This window comes from Nematolebias whitei, chromosome 16 (assembly GCF_014905685.2).
Source record: "Nematolebias whitei isolate Nwh7 chromosome 16, NemWhi1, whole genome shotgun sequence".
Lineage (NCBI taxonomy): Eukaryota > Metazoa > Chordata > Actinopteri > Cyprinodontiformes > Rivulidae > Nematolebias > Nematolebias whitei.
In genome coordinates this window covers 356382-372821 of record NC_056513.1, presented here as the reverse complement: position 1 = coordinate 372821, position 16440 = coordinate 356382, and the positions used below count along the sequence as shown (strand labels likewise).

Sequence of the window (16440 nt, the reverse complement as noted above, 5' to 3'; positions counted from 1 at the left end):
AGATGTTGGATGCTGCAGATGTTGGATGCTGCAGATGTTGGATGCTGTCTATCATGGTGCACTAAGATTCATAACTGGCTGTGATTATCGTACCCACCACTGCACCCAGTATTCACTGGTTAACTGGTCATCATTAACTTCACACAGACTCTCTCACTGGCACATTTTCATCTTTAAATCACTTCTTGGTCTGCTGCCTTCATACATCTCCTCCTACATGTCTCTGTGTGAGTGCAGCTACAGCGTGCGCTCTCAGGACATCATTACCTGCAGTGTTCCCTGAGTGAGGACTGAATTAGGCAAAAGGGCCTTCCCTTATTCCGCTCCTGTTTCCTGGAATATCTTACAAAAAGATTTGAAGCTCTCGACCTTGACCTCTCTAAGTGGCTTTAAGAATCTGTTGGACTCCTGGCAGGGACCAATGCAGACATGTTCCTGTTTTTAGTTTTCTACATTCGCCTTAGAATCTAGCTGTTTTTTGTTATTTTTCTTTTTTTAGTCTTCCTATTTGTAAAAAAAAAAAATTGTATGACTTTTTATAACTGTTTATTGTTGTTGCTGTTGTCCATTGTTGTCATCATTCTTTGTTAAAATCAGGTCTCTCTTGTAAATGAGTCCTCGAGGCTCAATGGGATTTACCTGTAGAAATAAAGGTTGAATGAATGAAAATGCAGACAGGGCAGTGGGGTGCTACACTTGCAAAATCCCAGTCAGATCTTTCAGCGTTGGTTCATTGACATCTTCACCCTCAGTGTCTTCTGCCGGGAAGAGGAAATGATGGTTGGAACTTCTAGGATGGCAATCCTAGAAGTTCCAACCTTTCCTTGACTGTTTCCTTGACTGATGAAGCCTTCCGGATCGAAGGCGAAACGTTTCAGCCAGAAAAAAAAAAAAAAACTATCCAGATGACCTGACTGAAAAATGTTGGATTGTATACCTGGATTATTGAACATGGACTTTGTTGTTAAATGCAAATATTCCTAAAGGAGTTGACTGTGATCCAGGCAAATGCAAAATGCCATGGCTAATTCAATTGTGGAAGTCAACGAGCAACTTGCTTATTCTTGACCCCCTAGAAAAAACTGAAGACCCTTCACATTCTGGGCCCCCTGCAAAATAGTTTATCTAAACTTCTATTTTACTTTGTATGCCACCCGCACTGATGGTATCTGACAAGTTGGGTTTTTTTAGGGCTGAGAATTAAAACACCCGCTTGGGTTGAAAACTGTAGAGGAAAGTTGAGATTTACTCAAAGGTTTATTGTTTTGTGTCTTGTTCTTCAACAGGTGGTGTCGTTTGTTCTTCACACCGTTGTGAGAGGATTTATCCACTCTTGCTGTGGCGGTCTTTATGCAGCTGTGTGAGTCATTGCGCCTTTAAAACTAACCATTTTTATTCACATCCAATTAAAAAGGTGGTGGTCAGTAGAAAATTAACACTGCAGTAAGCAAGTATTTTGCAGCTTCTATCCACAAAACAAGCATTAGAACCTTAATTTTTCTCATCTTTACAAAGCAAAATATTGTTTCTCTTCATTGTTTATACAACACAACACAACACAACACAATACAACACAACACAACACAATACAATACAATACAATACATACCATACCATTTTATTTGTAGAGCACTTAAAACAGCGACAAGGCCAACCAAAGTGCTGTACAAATAGAAAAACAGGCAACACACAAAACAATATACAAAATGAGGTTAAATCAGAATATAGACATAAAAACGATGCAGATAATAAATATAACATCTGACATAACATCTAACAACTGAACCCCTCATAGCCTCTGATGTGTGTCCCATCGGTGTATGAATGTGATAAAGCACTGATTAGTCTCTTTAGAATGATTTGTTCAATTAGCTTTGTAGAGATCTAGTATAGAGCTGTATGAACGGGTAAATGAGGACACAGATTGTTGTAAAGAGCTTTGAGTATCTTGAAATAAGATAGAAAGGTGCTGTATAAGTATAGTCCATTTACAGTCCATTGTGAACACAACCTATAAATATTTGTAATGTCAAAACAGTATTCTATAATCATTTCAGTACATGTAAAAATCCAAAAACTCTAGTCCATCAGTTATCATTTATTAACTCATAGCTTAATAAAATCAGTAAGTTCACAGTTTCAAAGTGTTTGATTGGCTAAAGATATATTTTAAAAATGCTCCTCCATCTATATGTTTAAAAGTAAAATCAGAAAATAGAAAACCCTTAACTGTGCTGGTAACGTTAATTAGATGTTAATAATGATAAGTGATGTCAATTTGATGTCAATAAACTGTCACAGCCAGATCAGTATGAACCTTAAAGAACCCTCAGTCATGATAAATGATAACACCCTCATTTGATGTGTGATGTTCTGGGAGTAGAACCGGTGACTTTCCCCCCCGGCACTCCACTCCATTCCCCCTCATCAGGGGCATTTCCTCGGACATCTGTCCGGCCTCCATCCTTCAAACCCCTGTCATTGGACTCGCAACCTCTCTGTCAGCGACTCGTTTGAAGCTGCATTATCAGGAAAAAAGAACAAACATCCTTCTCCCACAATATCACAAAACTCTATCAGTCATCTATCTAAATTTCTATAATTATCATTATCCATATATAATTATCAATTATCATTCACTATTGGTAAGTCAATGGTTCATATTGCAGGTTCATACTCATCTGACACCTCTCTGGGAACGTTGATCACAAACTCACACAGGTGTTCCCTGTGTTCACCTTCCTGGAGCTTCTTCATCTTAGATAACCTGAACAGGTGATGAGAGACACAAACAGCACAACACCCTGCTGGCAACCAGCCACACAGAGTCCATCCTTACACCCATCATCCTGTTCCTGTCAAGTTTTTCTGAATTGAGTCATCACATTTAGCATTTTATCAGCAACACTTATTGTTTTTCTCCATGCACCAAATTTCACAAGTCATTGATAAGTATTATGCAACATCACTCTAAAATGCTATATCTTAAATCATGTTAGTAGTTGTTAAAATTCATTATTATATATTTTCTGTTAGTATCCATTTAAGAATAATTAAAAATAAGTAAAAATAGTGTATTCCAACTCTATTAGTACTTGTAAAAACCTTACTTGAGATAAAAACACATCTATAGATTTGATTTAATCTGCCTGTAACTCTGTCACTGAACATTTTTAGTAATTTAGAAGTAAAATATCTAGCAAAGTTTTTTCTCCTTATATTATATGTAATATTCCAGCCTAATTCATTATCCAAAACAACCTCTAAAATTTAGCTCATCTCATTATAGAAAAATCAATAGTCTTTACTTAAAATCATGAATTGTGTCTTTCCTGATTATCAATATTTACTTGTATTCAGTAATACATAACACTTTGATACCTCACTACTTGTCCCATCTGCCCAGTTTAGGTTCTCAATTTCCTTCTGGCATCTCCTGTAGAGAGAAAAATGGTATGTGTGTGTGGGGGGGGGGGGGGGGGGGGGAGAGGGGGGTTGTACAGCCATCCATCCATGCTGCAGCACTTTATAGTTAACAGTTCTAAAAAGCATTCACAGGAGTTATTTTAGTTCAGCACTGCTCCAGAGACCTGTGAAGGGTTAATATTGTTCAAGATGTACAAATCACATCATTAAAATAATCCTCAAAGATAATCTTTGTTTAATCAGTAATTTTTTAAGGGACAGGCAACGGTGAAGTGAAAATTTCTCTTTTGAAAACATAAAATTACCAATTTTAATCTGCATTTCTTTAATTTAATACTAAGACTATATCTTAAAACTGCAGGTCACTCACTGTGAGATAATCACAGCTCTCATCATGACTCCTTCAAGACATTCTGTTCAATCCCATAGTTAATGTCGACTTGTATTACCGTTTAAAACTGTCCATAATTTAAAGGTGGATCCATTTATCTGTCAATTACTTGAAGGTGAACCTTCACTGGGGTACATTTTAACATATAGTGTTTGTCCGAAAAGATGATGTCTTTTCTTCTCTGTAAAATATTCAGCACTCTGTGTGTGTGTGTGTGTGTGTGTGTGTGTGTGTGTGTGTGTGTGTGTGCACACATGTGTGTGTTTGAACGTGACTTCTATTTAACCAGGCAAATACCTTTTAGGTCACCAGACGTCCCCAGCAAAGGAAGCCTAACATTGCTAAGGAGGTCCTGCACCTCAAAACCTAACATGCATGTGTTTTGTCTGTGGGAGGAATAAAATGATTAATACTTTTATTACCTGAAATTAAAAACCAAACTTACACAGCTCCGTTACCAACACTCGCATGAACCAGTGTTGCTTAAGCTGAATAGTATACATGTTATTTATTTATGTAACTTTTAATGATTAATTCAAATGTTTAAATATTATTGTCTACTCTCCTCTTCTCCTGAGTCCAGATGAGAGCTGTCATCACCCCCAACAGACCCTGCAATTTTATTTAATAAAAATAAGCTCTAATCTGGAATTGTTTTCCCCCATCTTAAATCATCCTTCTGTCTTTAAGGGACTCTCATAAGAATTGTTTTATACCACTAGTGTATTTATATTTAATGTTTTTCCGTCTACATCTTAGATTTATTACTGTTTGTCTTTTAAGTTTAATACTTTTGTTAAATAACAAATACATAAAGAGTGTTCTCAGCCAAGGACACTTAACTTTTATAGAAATATGTCATTATAACTGTTTCTAATCTACTAATATATTTATCACAATATTCCCCAAATACTTTTACCCTGATTGGTTTAATTTCACAGACATGTTCCCTAATTGATTTAATTCACTTTCACCTGTAGTAATTCAAAATCTTGCAAAAAATAAAAATAAAATAAAAAAAACACGGTCAGACAACACTGGTAGTTGTCCTGTTTATCTAGGCGACCAGGCTCCAGTCAATCGACTCCAGACACAACGACACGATAATCCACACACATGATACTGTGGTAAATGAAAAACATCTTTGACCTGTCACATTATCTTCAGAGAGAAGGTCTTTGTGTGTTCATCTACTCACATCAACTTGTGCGGAAATTTCTGTTTTCTGTCTGGGCTCCCAGTTTGAACTGTACCTGTTGGTCTTCAAAAGTTATTTAAATAAATTTATGGTAATATAAAAAGGTCACTTACCAATTTTTAGATGTGTGATGTTTTCTTCCGCCTTAGGTTTTATACGTCTTCATATATTTGTTGTTATTAAGTGACCTTGTACTAGGTGGCTGTTGATATTACAGTTTCTAGCTAAGCTGCGTGGCAGTGTGGTAGGGGCCCCTGCTACCACTAACCATACCACCTGCAGAAAGCTATGAGTAAGACTAGTTCAAAAGTCATAATTTAGTCCAAGATCAACTTGGAATTTATCTCATAGTTTGTTAGATCAACATTTATAACAAGACATTCACTCATCCCAGGACACGCACCATGGACACACTTCTTTCATATCACTTTCACATCACGTACACATTTTAGTTTTGACTAGCGTCAGTTTTAGCTCAAAAACCCACACTTAGGAACACCACCCACATAGATGCACCTCATTCCTAATATTTTATCAGCTTTTCAAGGCTGTAGACATATACAACACATTTTACCTCTTATCCTTTAAAACAAAATTTCTAAATGTCCCTCAACTGCCTACCCTAAAAACTAACCTGACCCCATTACTACTCTAACAACTTCACACGATCGTCTCCAGGTCTCTCTCAGACCTCTCCTGGTCTCTCCCGGACCTCTGCTGGTCTCTCCCGGACCTCTCCTGGTCTCTCCCGGACCTCTGCTGGTCTCTCCCGGACCTCATATTATTTAACGTAGGTGTATATTTGAAAGATCCTCCCGTTTCAATAAGCACTGCTATAACCAACACGTCGTTTATCGCTGTGCTCTTTGACCGGTCTGCACCAGCTGCAGACCTCAAGGGGACTATCACCAAAAACAGGATCCCTGGGCCGACAACATCTTTCAGAGAGTTAGCAAAGCTCCCCACAGGCACCCAAAACTCAGTAGAGTTTTTTTGAACTGTCAGAAAGACCCACACCTCTTAACGTTTTCCCGACGTTCACGTATTAACGCATTTCTAATAAACAGCGACGGGCAATTACACCCGGAACATCTTTGGACTGCGCACACTTCTCGTAAAGATTTTACCGTCTGCAAAAATGATGTTATAATTTTCACACGGGGCTTTAAACCTCCAGTCACGCCGTTTCTTTACTTTAATCTAAAATCAAACAAAAGTTTATTTACGGGCTTTCAAATCAACTGGACAATTCTTATTTTTAGGGAAAAATAGCGTTTTGCGTATTTATAACACTCTCGGACCACTTCCGGTTAGCAAATTGCTAATGTTTCCGGTCTGCTCCCACGCGCACCCCGGCGAGAAACGTCTCGTATATAAACTTTTATGTCCAATAAATACATTCACAAAATCCCGTATTATACTGTAACGTTCTACTGCCTTTTAGTTCACCAAACTGCGTGCACCGGACCAAAAACAGAGCAGCCTGTCAGTCCTTAAGGGACACGCAGAAATTCGATATAACGGGTTTTCTACTTACACATGATATCTTACAGATAATAGCCGGCTTGTTCAGTCTGCTCAGACTCAGTCACCTGCTGCTGTGTCACCATTAAACAATAAGAAACGTCTTCTAAAGACGGGAGACAGGGTTTCACGGCACCAACTGTTAAAGACGGGAGCTGCCTGTGGGCCACCGGACCCGGAAACCCCCTCCAGCCCACGTCTTTCCCCCCGGCTCAAACCTCCCTCAGAAGTGGCAACTCTCATTATCAATAAATCAAGGAAACGTCAATTAAGTTTTATAATCATAATAATAATCCAGGGTGTACCCCGCCCCTCGCACAGTGATTGCTGGACATGGGCACCAGCGACCCCCGTGACCCAAAATGGAATAAGTGGGTAAAGAAAATGGTTGTATGGATGGATGAATTGAGTGCAGTCAGAGAGATATGATTTGAACCAGTCTAATGGAGTACCTGAGATGCCAATGGAGGTTAGTCTGTTGAGGAGGATAGAATGACAGATTGTGTCGAAGGCAGAACTTAAATCAAGTAGAATGAGGATAGACAGAAGAGCAGAGTCAGCAGCAAGAAGAAGGTCATTAGTTATTTTTATTAGAGCTGTTTCGGTGCTATGGTGGGGGCAAAAACCAGATTGAAACTCTTCATAAATGTTATTGTTGGATAGGTGAGAGTGAAGTTGACTAGCAACGGCTTTTTCAAGAACTTTGGAAAGAAAGGGCAGATTAGAGATCGGACGAAGATTACCGAAGTTGGTAAAGTCAAGACCTGGTTTCTTAATGATGGGGGTGATGGCCGCAGATTTGAAAGCTGTGGGAACAATGCCAGAGGTTAGGGAGGAGTGGATGATGTTAGTGATGATAGGGAGCAGAGACAGGAGACAGGATTTAACAAGAACTGTGGGAAATGGATCGAGCTGACAGGATGAGGACTTAGACTTGCTGATTATGTCAGCGATGTCAACAGCAGAGGGGAGGGAGAAGACAGAGAAGGGGAGGGAAGGAGGGGGGAGTTCAACATAGATGCTGGGGGCGGTATTAGGTCCAAGGTGTTTATGAATTGAAAGAATCTTTTCATTGAAATAAGACATCAGAGAGTTGCAAAATTCTGTGGAAACCATGTGAGAGGGTAATGAGTTAGGAGATGAGACTGAACGGTTAAGGAGAGAGAACAAAGTCTTTGAATTGCCAACATTGGAACTGATGATGTCAGAGAAGTACCTGGATTTGGCTTGAGAAGTACTGTCCTTATACTGGATGACGTGGTTCGCATAGAGTTCCTTGTGAATTGAGACCGGATTTCTTATAGAGTCATTCCAACCTCCGACCTTTGGATTTCAGAGAACGGAGTTCTGGAGTGAACCAGGGTGCAGAGTTGGAGAAGGAGACAGACCGGGTTTTCAGAGGAGTGACAGAGTTAAGAATGTTGGTGAGGCTGTTATTGTAGAATGTGACAAGGTCATCTGGGTTAAAAGAATTGAAGGTGAAGAAGGTATTATTAATATGAGACAAAAGAATGTTATGGTCGATATTCTTAATATTACGGAAGGAAAGAGTGCGTTGAGGTTTCTCTGAAGAAAATTTAAGATTGACACTGAATGAAATCATGAGGTGATCAGTAAATGGAAGTTCATCAGAAGAAAAGTTAAGAGGAGAGAGTCCAGAGCAGCATAATAAGTCCAAAGTGTGGCCCTTTATTTGGGTTGGAAAGTTAATGAGCTACTGGAAGCCACAGTTGTCAAGGTAGGATGTGAAGTCTCTGGTGAGGGGGTTGTTGTCTTCATCCATATGAATGTTGAAGTCTCCAAGCAGAATAATGTTGAGTGAAAGAGCTAAGAGATGGGCGATTAGAGCAGCAAAGTCATTTATAAAAGAGTTGTTGATTTTGGGCGGACGGTAGAAAGTGGCAACAATGGTGGGGGTAGGGCCAGAGAGTAGACACACAATGTGCTTAAAGGAGGGAGAGGGAGGTGTCTGAACCGGCGTGACCTTCCAGTTCTCGCGTTGAATTATCACGAGACCTCCTCCCGCGGTTGGACTTGCTGGATTTGGCGATGTAAACAAACCCCGGTGGGGTAGATTCATTCAGGTGGAAAAAGTCATTTTGTTGTTGCCACGTTTCTGTTAGACATATAAAATCTAACTTATGGTCGGATGTTAGGTCTTGAATAAGCTGACCTTTGCCAGTGAGTGAGCGAACGTTCAGAAGGCCAAACTTTACGGAGGAGGAGTTGGTAGTGACCGGAGCATTAGCCGACCGAGCTAGGCTAGCTAACATGCTACTACTGTTAGCGGCCCGAGTATTGTGGCATGTAGATTGGTGAGAGTCAGACCAGATGGAGTTTATGGGGTTAGACTTGTCAGCGTGGAGTCTACGGCGGGAGCCACGGTGAATGTATCTCCGGCGAGGATGGAAGGCAATGTCCTGAATCAATCAACCTTTATTTATACAGGTAAATCTCATTGAGCCTCGAGGACTCATTTACAAGAGAGACCTGAAACTGGAGCACAGAGGGAGCACAGGTGGCACGGCTGGTAGGAAATGAAGGAGAAGGAGCTCGACCGCTGAGTAATGGAGAAGACGAGACGCTGGGTGGTGGTAGATGAGCAGCTGGAGAGTCCAAAGCAGAGCAGGCAGCAGGTAAATCCTAATGAACCGCATGGCTGATATTGAGACAGATCAGACTTGGTGTAGTGGAAAAGGCAGGAAGGACTGAATAAAACAGAATAAAGCACGACGAGCAGCGGCAGCCAGGATGCACCAGCGTTCGCTCACCAGAAGGAAGAGATGAAGAGTTTTATCCATCCATCCATCCATCCATCCATCCATTATCTTTACCCGTTTATTCCATTTTGGGTCACGGGGGTCGCTGGTGCCCATGTCCAGCAATCACTGTGCGAGGGGCGGGGTACACCCTGGACGGGTCGCAAGTCCATCACAGGGCCACATAGAGACAAACGAGACAAACAACCATTCACTCTCTCACTCACACCTAGGGACAATTTAGAGTTACCAATCAGCCTAACATGCATATTTTTGGACTGTGGGAGGAAACCGGAGTACCCGGAGAAAACCCACGCATGCACGGAGAGAACATGCAAACTCCACCCAGAAAGGCCCCTGGACCGGGGTTTGAACCAGGGACCTGCTCGCTGAGAGGCAGCAGCTCTACCAGTTGTGCCACCGTGCTGCCCAAGAGTTTTATCAATTATATTAAAAAAAGGCAGGAAAAGGTTACAATTTACATCGTGTTGTATGTGCGGGCAACCCAGTTGTAACGAGACCCAGAACGACACAAGACTCAGGCTACAAAAAAGGTGATATTTATTTATAGTGGATAAAAGTATATACAATACGTACAGGCCCTGGAACTGGAACTCCTGGAAGAGGGGGAATAGTCCTTTAGGTCGGGAGCAAGTAAGAGACACAGGAATATAGGATTTGATATTGTTGTTTCTTGTCTTACAGTTTCCTTGGTACTGGAGTGATTTCAGGAGTTCCAAGAGGCATGAGTCCCAGCAGCAGAGCACAGGCATCCAAAATCCACACGGGCAGGGTTTCATGAGACCAGACAGGAACCGAGAGAACAAGACTGGAACGGCACGGCAAAACAAGGAACTACTGACACAAGAAGCACAAGGTAAGTATCTAAAATACTTCAGAACACAAAAGGCTGAGAGCACTAGTACCGGGAGGGAATCAATGCTCCAGCATCGAGTAGACTTGACTACAGCCTTAAGTAGAGGTCGATTTTCATCAGGGAGATGACCACCAGGTGTAGGTCATTAGCGGCCATCTTGGGAGCTGCAGCCAGAGCTATTCTCACATTACCCCCCCCCCCCTCAAGAATCGCCTCCAGGCGACCTGAGGCGCTTTTCGGGGTGTGGTCTGAAGAATGTTGTGATTAGACTTGGGTCCAGGATGAACGAGCGGGGAATCCAGGATCTCTCCTCTGGACCGTATCCCTCCCAGTCCACGAGATACTGGAAACCCCTGCCTCGACGTCTGACGTCCAAAATGGCACGAACCGTGAAGGCGGGATGATTGTCGATCAGTCGAGCGGGTGGAGGGAGGTCGGTAGGTGGGCATAGAGGGCTCTCGGACACTGGCTTTACCTGAGAGACGTGGAATGTGGGGTGGATCCTCATTGAGCTGGGGAGTTGAAGGCGGACTGCTGTGGGGTTGATTATTCTTGTGATGGTGAATGGACCAATGAAACGCAGAGTCATTTTTCTGGGAATGTCCTTCAGTTGAATGTCTCTCGTAGAAAGCCAAACCTTTTGGCCCAACTGGTAAGACGGGGCGGAGGAGTGGTGTCGGTTGGCGTACCTCTTGTTCTGAGCTGCGGTGCGTAGGAGGGCTGCTCTCGTTTGCAGCCAAACGCGTCGACATCGACAGAAGTGGTGTTGGACAGACGGCACCGTGATGTCCGTCTCAAGACTAGGAAACGGGGGGGCAGGTAACCCAGAGAGGCTTCAAATGGAGACATACCTGTGGCCGTGGATCTGTGGGCGTTGTGGGCATACTCCACCCACACCAGATGTTGAGACCAGGCTGAGGGATTGCTCTCCACGACACAACGAAGGGTGTTCTCAAGTTCCTGGTTACACCTCTCAGCCTGGCCGTTAGACTGCGGGTGGTAGCCCGAAGTCAAAATTGCAGATGCCCCTAGGGTTTTACAGAACGAGCGCCAGACCTGGGAAATAAACTGGGGACCACTGTCAGAAACAATGTTGGAGGGGATACCGTGGATTCGAAAAACATGTTTGACTAAAAGCTGTGCAGTCTCGAGAGCAGAAGGTAACTTGACTAAGGGAATGAAATGAGCTGATTTAGAAAATCTGTCAATGACTGTCAAGATGACCGTGTTACCTTCAGACGGGGGAAGTCCAGTGACAAAGTCCACCGATATGTGGGACCAAGGGCGGCTGGGTGAGGGCAGTGGTTGTAGGAGTCTGGCCGGGGGTTGATTACCTGTCTTATTGTGGGCGCAAGTGGCACAGGCAGCAACAAAGTCCTTAACGTCCTGGGTAAGCGTCGGCCACCAGAAGTGGGACTTAGTTAGGGACCACATGCAGGTAACTCCTGGGTGACAAGAAAGCTTGTTAGTGTGAACCCACTCCAGTACCTTAGCCCTCATGACAGAGGGGACGAACAGTGTTCCGGGGGGGTCCCAGGCCGGGATTGGGCTCCTCCTTGTGGGCATCGCGGACCTCCTGTTCAATGGGCCATGTGAGAGCCCCCACGATGCAAGTTGAGGGGACGATATGTTCCTCGGGTTCAGGACCATCTGGGAGGGGAGAATTGTCGAGACAGGGCATCCGGCTTGATGTTCTTAGAACCAGGTCTAAAAGTCAATATATAATGGAAACGATTAAAAAACAAAGACTGGGGGTTAATCTCTTAGCATCCCTAAGATAGGTCAGGTTCTTGTGGTCGGTCCATATGAGAAAGGGGATCTCAGTACCCTCCAACCAGTGACGCCACTCTTCTAAGGCCAGTTTGACGGCTAATAATTCACGATTTCCCACATCGTAATTACGCTCAGCTTGGGACAGACGCCGAGAAAAGAAAGCACAAGGGTGTACCTTATTGTCTCTGGGGGATCTCTGAGAAAGGACGGCACCTACCCCAGTATCGGAGGCATCCACCTCCAGGATGAACTGGCGTTCGGGGTCAGGATGGCAGAGGATGGGTGAGGTCGAGAAGAGTTGTTTCAATCTGTTAAAGGCGGTGTCTGCGTCAGTAGTCCATTTGAATGCTCTGTTAACGGAGGTAATTTGAGAGAGTGGTGCGGCAATTAGGCTGTAGTCTCTGATGAAGCGTCTGTAGAAGTTTGCAAAACCTAAAAAGCATTGAAGCTGTTTACGAGTCTCAGGAACGGGCCATTCAACTACTGCTTTGATTTTCTCAGGGTCGGTACGATAATGTCCTTCCCTGAAAATAAACCCCAGAAAAGACACAGATGAGGCATGGAACTCACATTTCTCGCCTTTGACGAATAATTGGTTTTCGTATAACCGCTGAAGAACCATTCTGACCCTCTTGATGAGTTCCTCCTTGTCACGAGAGTAGATTAGGATATCGTCAAGATAAACAAAAATGAACTCCCCTAAAAAGTCTCTGAGTACGTCATTTACTAGTGCCTGGAATACTGCAGGAGCGTTAGTGAGGCCAAACGGCATGACGAGATACTCGAAATGGCCCAAAGGGGTTCGGAAGGCCGTCTTCCATTCGTCGCCCTCCTTTATACGAACCAAATGATATACGTTACGCAAATCTAATTTAGTAAAGATGGTGGCCGACTGTAACTGTTCATGTATGGAGTCAATAAGCGGAAGAGGATACTTGTTCTTGACCGTAATGTTATTTAAACCCCGGTAATCGATGCAAGGACGGAGGGTTTTATCCTTTTTGGATACAAAGAAGAACCCGGCCCCAACCGGGGAGGTGGATGGACGAATAATTCCGGAGTCAAGTGATTCCTCAATGTACTCCTTCATGGAGTCTCTCTCTGGGCCTGAGAGGTTATACAGACGACTGGCAGGTAAGGGAGCCCCCGGAAAAAGATCTATAGCACAGTCGTAAGGTCGGTGCGGCGGCAAGGACAAAGCTCTCTGTTTACTAAAAACAGGAGAGAGATTGTGATAATCAGACGGAATGGACGTTAAATCAATTTGTTCTATGTTGGTGTCTTGTTTGATGGTATTAGAGATTCCAGAGCGGAGACAGTGTTTTAGACATCTTCCGCTCCATTTCTCTATTCTGCCAAGCTCCCAATTAATGTGAGGGTTGTGGAGCTTTAACCAGGGGTATCCTAAAATTGCTTGTTCATGGGGTGAATCAAAAACAAAGAAACTGACGTGTTTATGGTGGTTGCCGGATATAATTAGGTGTAAGTCAATGGTACGGTGTTAAACCTGGGCTAGGGTGTTGCCCGTGATTCCCGCGATGGAAATGGTGGGTATTTTTACAGTGGGTAGTGACAATTTGGATACAAGACTTTGACTAATTAAATTCTGTTCAGCGCCGGAGTCTATGAGTGCAGAAACGGGAAGATGGTTGTGATTACACTGGATGACCGTTGCAATGGTCAATCGACTTAACTGGGAGAGCGAAGAAGTCCCCACCAATATCTCCCTCTTTATTGGTGGGTGTTTTCGTTTCCCCAAAACGGACAGGCGGCAATAAGATGCCTATCTTGGCCACAATTAAAACATAATTCTTGTTCTCTGCGTCTCTGTCTAACGTCGGGAGTAAGATGGGTGCGTCCCACCTGCATGGGTTCGGGTTCAGATAAAGTGAGTGAAGGGGGAGACGCGTGGGTTGAATGACTCTGAGATTTGTAAGACGAGGGTGAATCTTTACTACGGACAACACTGAGTGACGGACCCAAACTGGAAGTGGTGGTATGTTGGGAGTTGTAGTCCCGTTCCCGCCGCCGCTCGCGGAAACGCTCGTCGATTGATATGACCAGATTAATGAGAGCGTCAAAGTTGGACGGCCCGTCCCTTGCGGCGATCTGGTCCTTTAACGGATCCATCCATCCATTATCCACCATGTACCACATGTGGTGGAGCGAAATTATGTACACATGGTCCCAGTTACAGCCAACAATAAAATGTAAAAGAAAAACAGTAATAAGATCTAAGATGTGAACTAAGAAAAACATCAACTAAAAATACACTAAACACTAATAGCATAAAAACATTACATCGAACAGCAGCACAAACATGAGTCTGTGTGAGCAGATGAGCATGCATGAACCCATCAACATGAAACAGATCAGCAGCAAAATGATGTGATTTTTCACAGTGATTATCCTGGTTAGAGATTCATGAGTCTAACAGCTTCAGGGTAGAAGCTGTTCCTCAGTCTAGTGGTTCTGCACTTAATGCTCCTCAACCTCCTTCCTGAGGGGAGCGGGGCAAAAAGTGTGTGTGCTGGGTTAGTGAGGTCCTTCATGATGCAGGTGGCCCTCTTCCTGCATCTGGAGGTCTAGATATCTGTGATGGTGGGGAGACTGACTCCAACATCTTCTGTGCAGCTTTCACCACTCATCTGCTCACACAGACTCATGTTCGTGCTGCTGTTCAGCGTAATATTTTGATGCTACCAGTTCTTAGTGTATTTTTAGTTAATGTTTATCTTAGTTCTAAAAAAGTTAAATCTGGTCCTCTGGACATAAAAAAGTCCCCAAAAAACCCAAAGCAAAACAACAACAAAAAATCGTAGAAACGTTTCGTCTTCCATCTGAAAGACTTCCTCAGTCTGAGGTGCTGTATTCAGCTCAGTCTCTTAAATAGCACCTTCTCAGAGTGGATCAACCAGTTTGCTGCTGACAACCAAAACCAGCTGCTCACATGCTCAAGAAGGACCTAACAATGGATCATTTGTTGATCATTTGTTTCTTGAAATTGAGAACACAAGAGGCCGAAGAGAAATATAAGAAATATAAAAATAAATTAGTAGCGATTATAAGGAAACACAAGAAGGAGTATTATAGCGATTTATTAAATAAAAGTAATGGTGATATGAAAGCAACATGGCGAGTAATAAATAGTGTTCTGAAAAGTCATAAAGCAAAAACAGGTATTTCACAATATTTTTTGAAGGATGACGATGAAATCCATGATGAAAATGAAATTGTAAATGGATTTAATCATCATTTTGTGAACGTTGGATCAAGCCTTGCAGCTAAAATACCAAAAGTAGACAATAATGTGAACCATTCAGTTATAAGTTGTGACAACAGTATTTTTCTTAATGGAACTGACAAAGAAGAAATAATGAATGTTGTAAAAAATCTCACAGATAAGAGATCAAAAGACTGGGTGGACATGGATATGATGTTTTGTAACGATCTGCACCTGCCCTGCTCTGTGCAGATAGTTAATGACTCTCAGGTGCCACGTATTGTGTTTAATTAGAGACTCCCCTTTATATACTGTGCTCTCCTGCATCTCAGGCAGGGGAGCATTAGGTGCTTAAGCTGCATCTTCACGGTCATCTCCTAGTGCCTTGGTATTTCCTGTTTTTCCTACGAATGTAAGTAGTATCGCTGCCCCGACAGCATTATTTGTTATTGCTGCCTTTTTGTGATTAAAACGCCTTTTTTGTAACCTTGTTGGAGTCCTGCTTGCATTTGGGTCTCAACCACCGCCCGATAGTGACAGAATGCTCCCCTCCAGAGAGAGAGACCCAGCAAGCAGCTCCACTTTTTTGAGTATTTTTCAAGTAACACAGGAAGAACTGTCCATTGAGAGAAAAGAGAGTGGGACAGGAGATCGCCTCACTCTTACCTGGCACACTCCATGACGGCTTCCACGCCCTCGAGGTTTCCTGCTCCGCCACCAGTGGACTTCATTGCTGCAGCCCCTGTGGTCGCTTCCAGGCCTACCGCAGTCTCCGTAGTTTTTAAATCTCCTGCAGCCTCTGATGAGTCCACGCCCCCGGTGGGTCCCACGTCCTCAGTTGTTCCTCTGTCGGCGGCTACTCCTACACCTCCAGTGACTCCTGTGCCAGCCGCTACTGCTGCTGCTCCTGAGGTCACCGCGTCAGCTGCTGCTCCTCTGCTGGTTCCTGCCTCCTCCGCTGCTGTCGCCTCTGAGGTCACCGCGTCAGCCGCTGCTGCCTCTCTTCTGGTTCCTGTTGCTGCGCGCAGCCCCCGAGGTGGACCTCACTTCCCCTGCTCCGAGGGGGTCCCGGCGGACGCTCCTCACCTCTCCGTTTCCGAGGGGGTCCCGGCAGACGCTCCTCACTTCTCCTGCTCCGAGGTGGTCCCGGCGGACGCTCCTCACCTCTCCTGCTCCGTGGGGTTCCAGACGGACTCCGCTTCTGCTCCTAGATTGTTTGTTTGTTTTTAGTGCCCTCCGGCCTTAGGTTTTTTCCCGCCACCCAAGTTG

General features: G+C 43.7%; 1 protein-coding gene across 1 annotated transcript in view; it reads left to right on the top strand.

Annotated features, from left to right (window-relative positions):
* Positions 1-16440, top strand: part of LOC119422990 (large neutral amino acids transporter small subunit 3-like) — a 122059-nt gene that overhangs the window by 98805 nt on the left and 6814 nt on the right. Inside the window, exon 14 of the mRNA XM_037690400.1 lies at positions 1287-1360. Coding sequence (XP_037546328.1) covers positions 1287-1360 — 74 coding nt within the window. The remainder of the gene's footprint in view (positions 1-1286; positions 1361-16440) is intronic.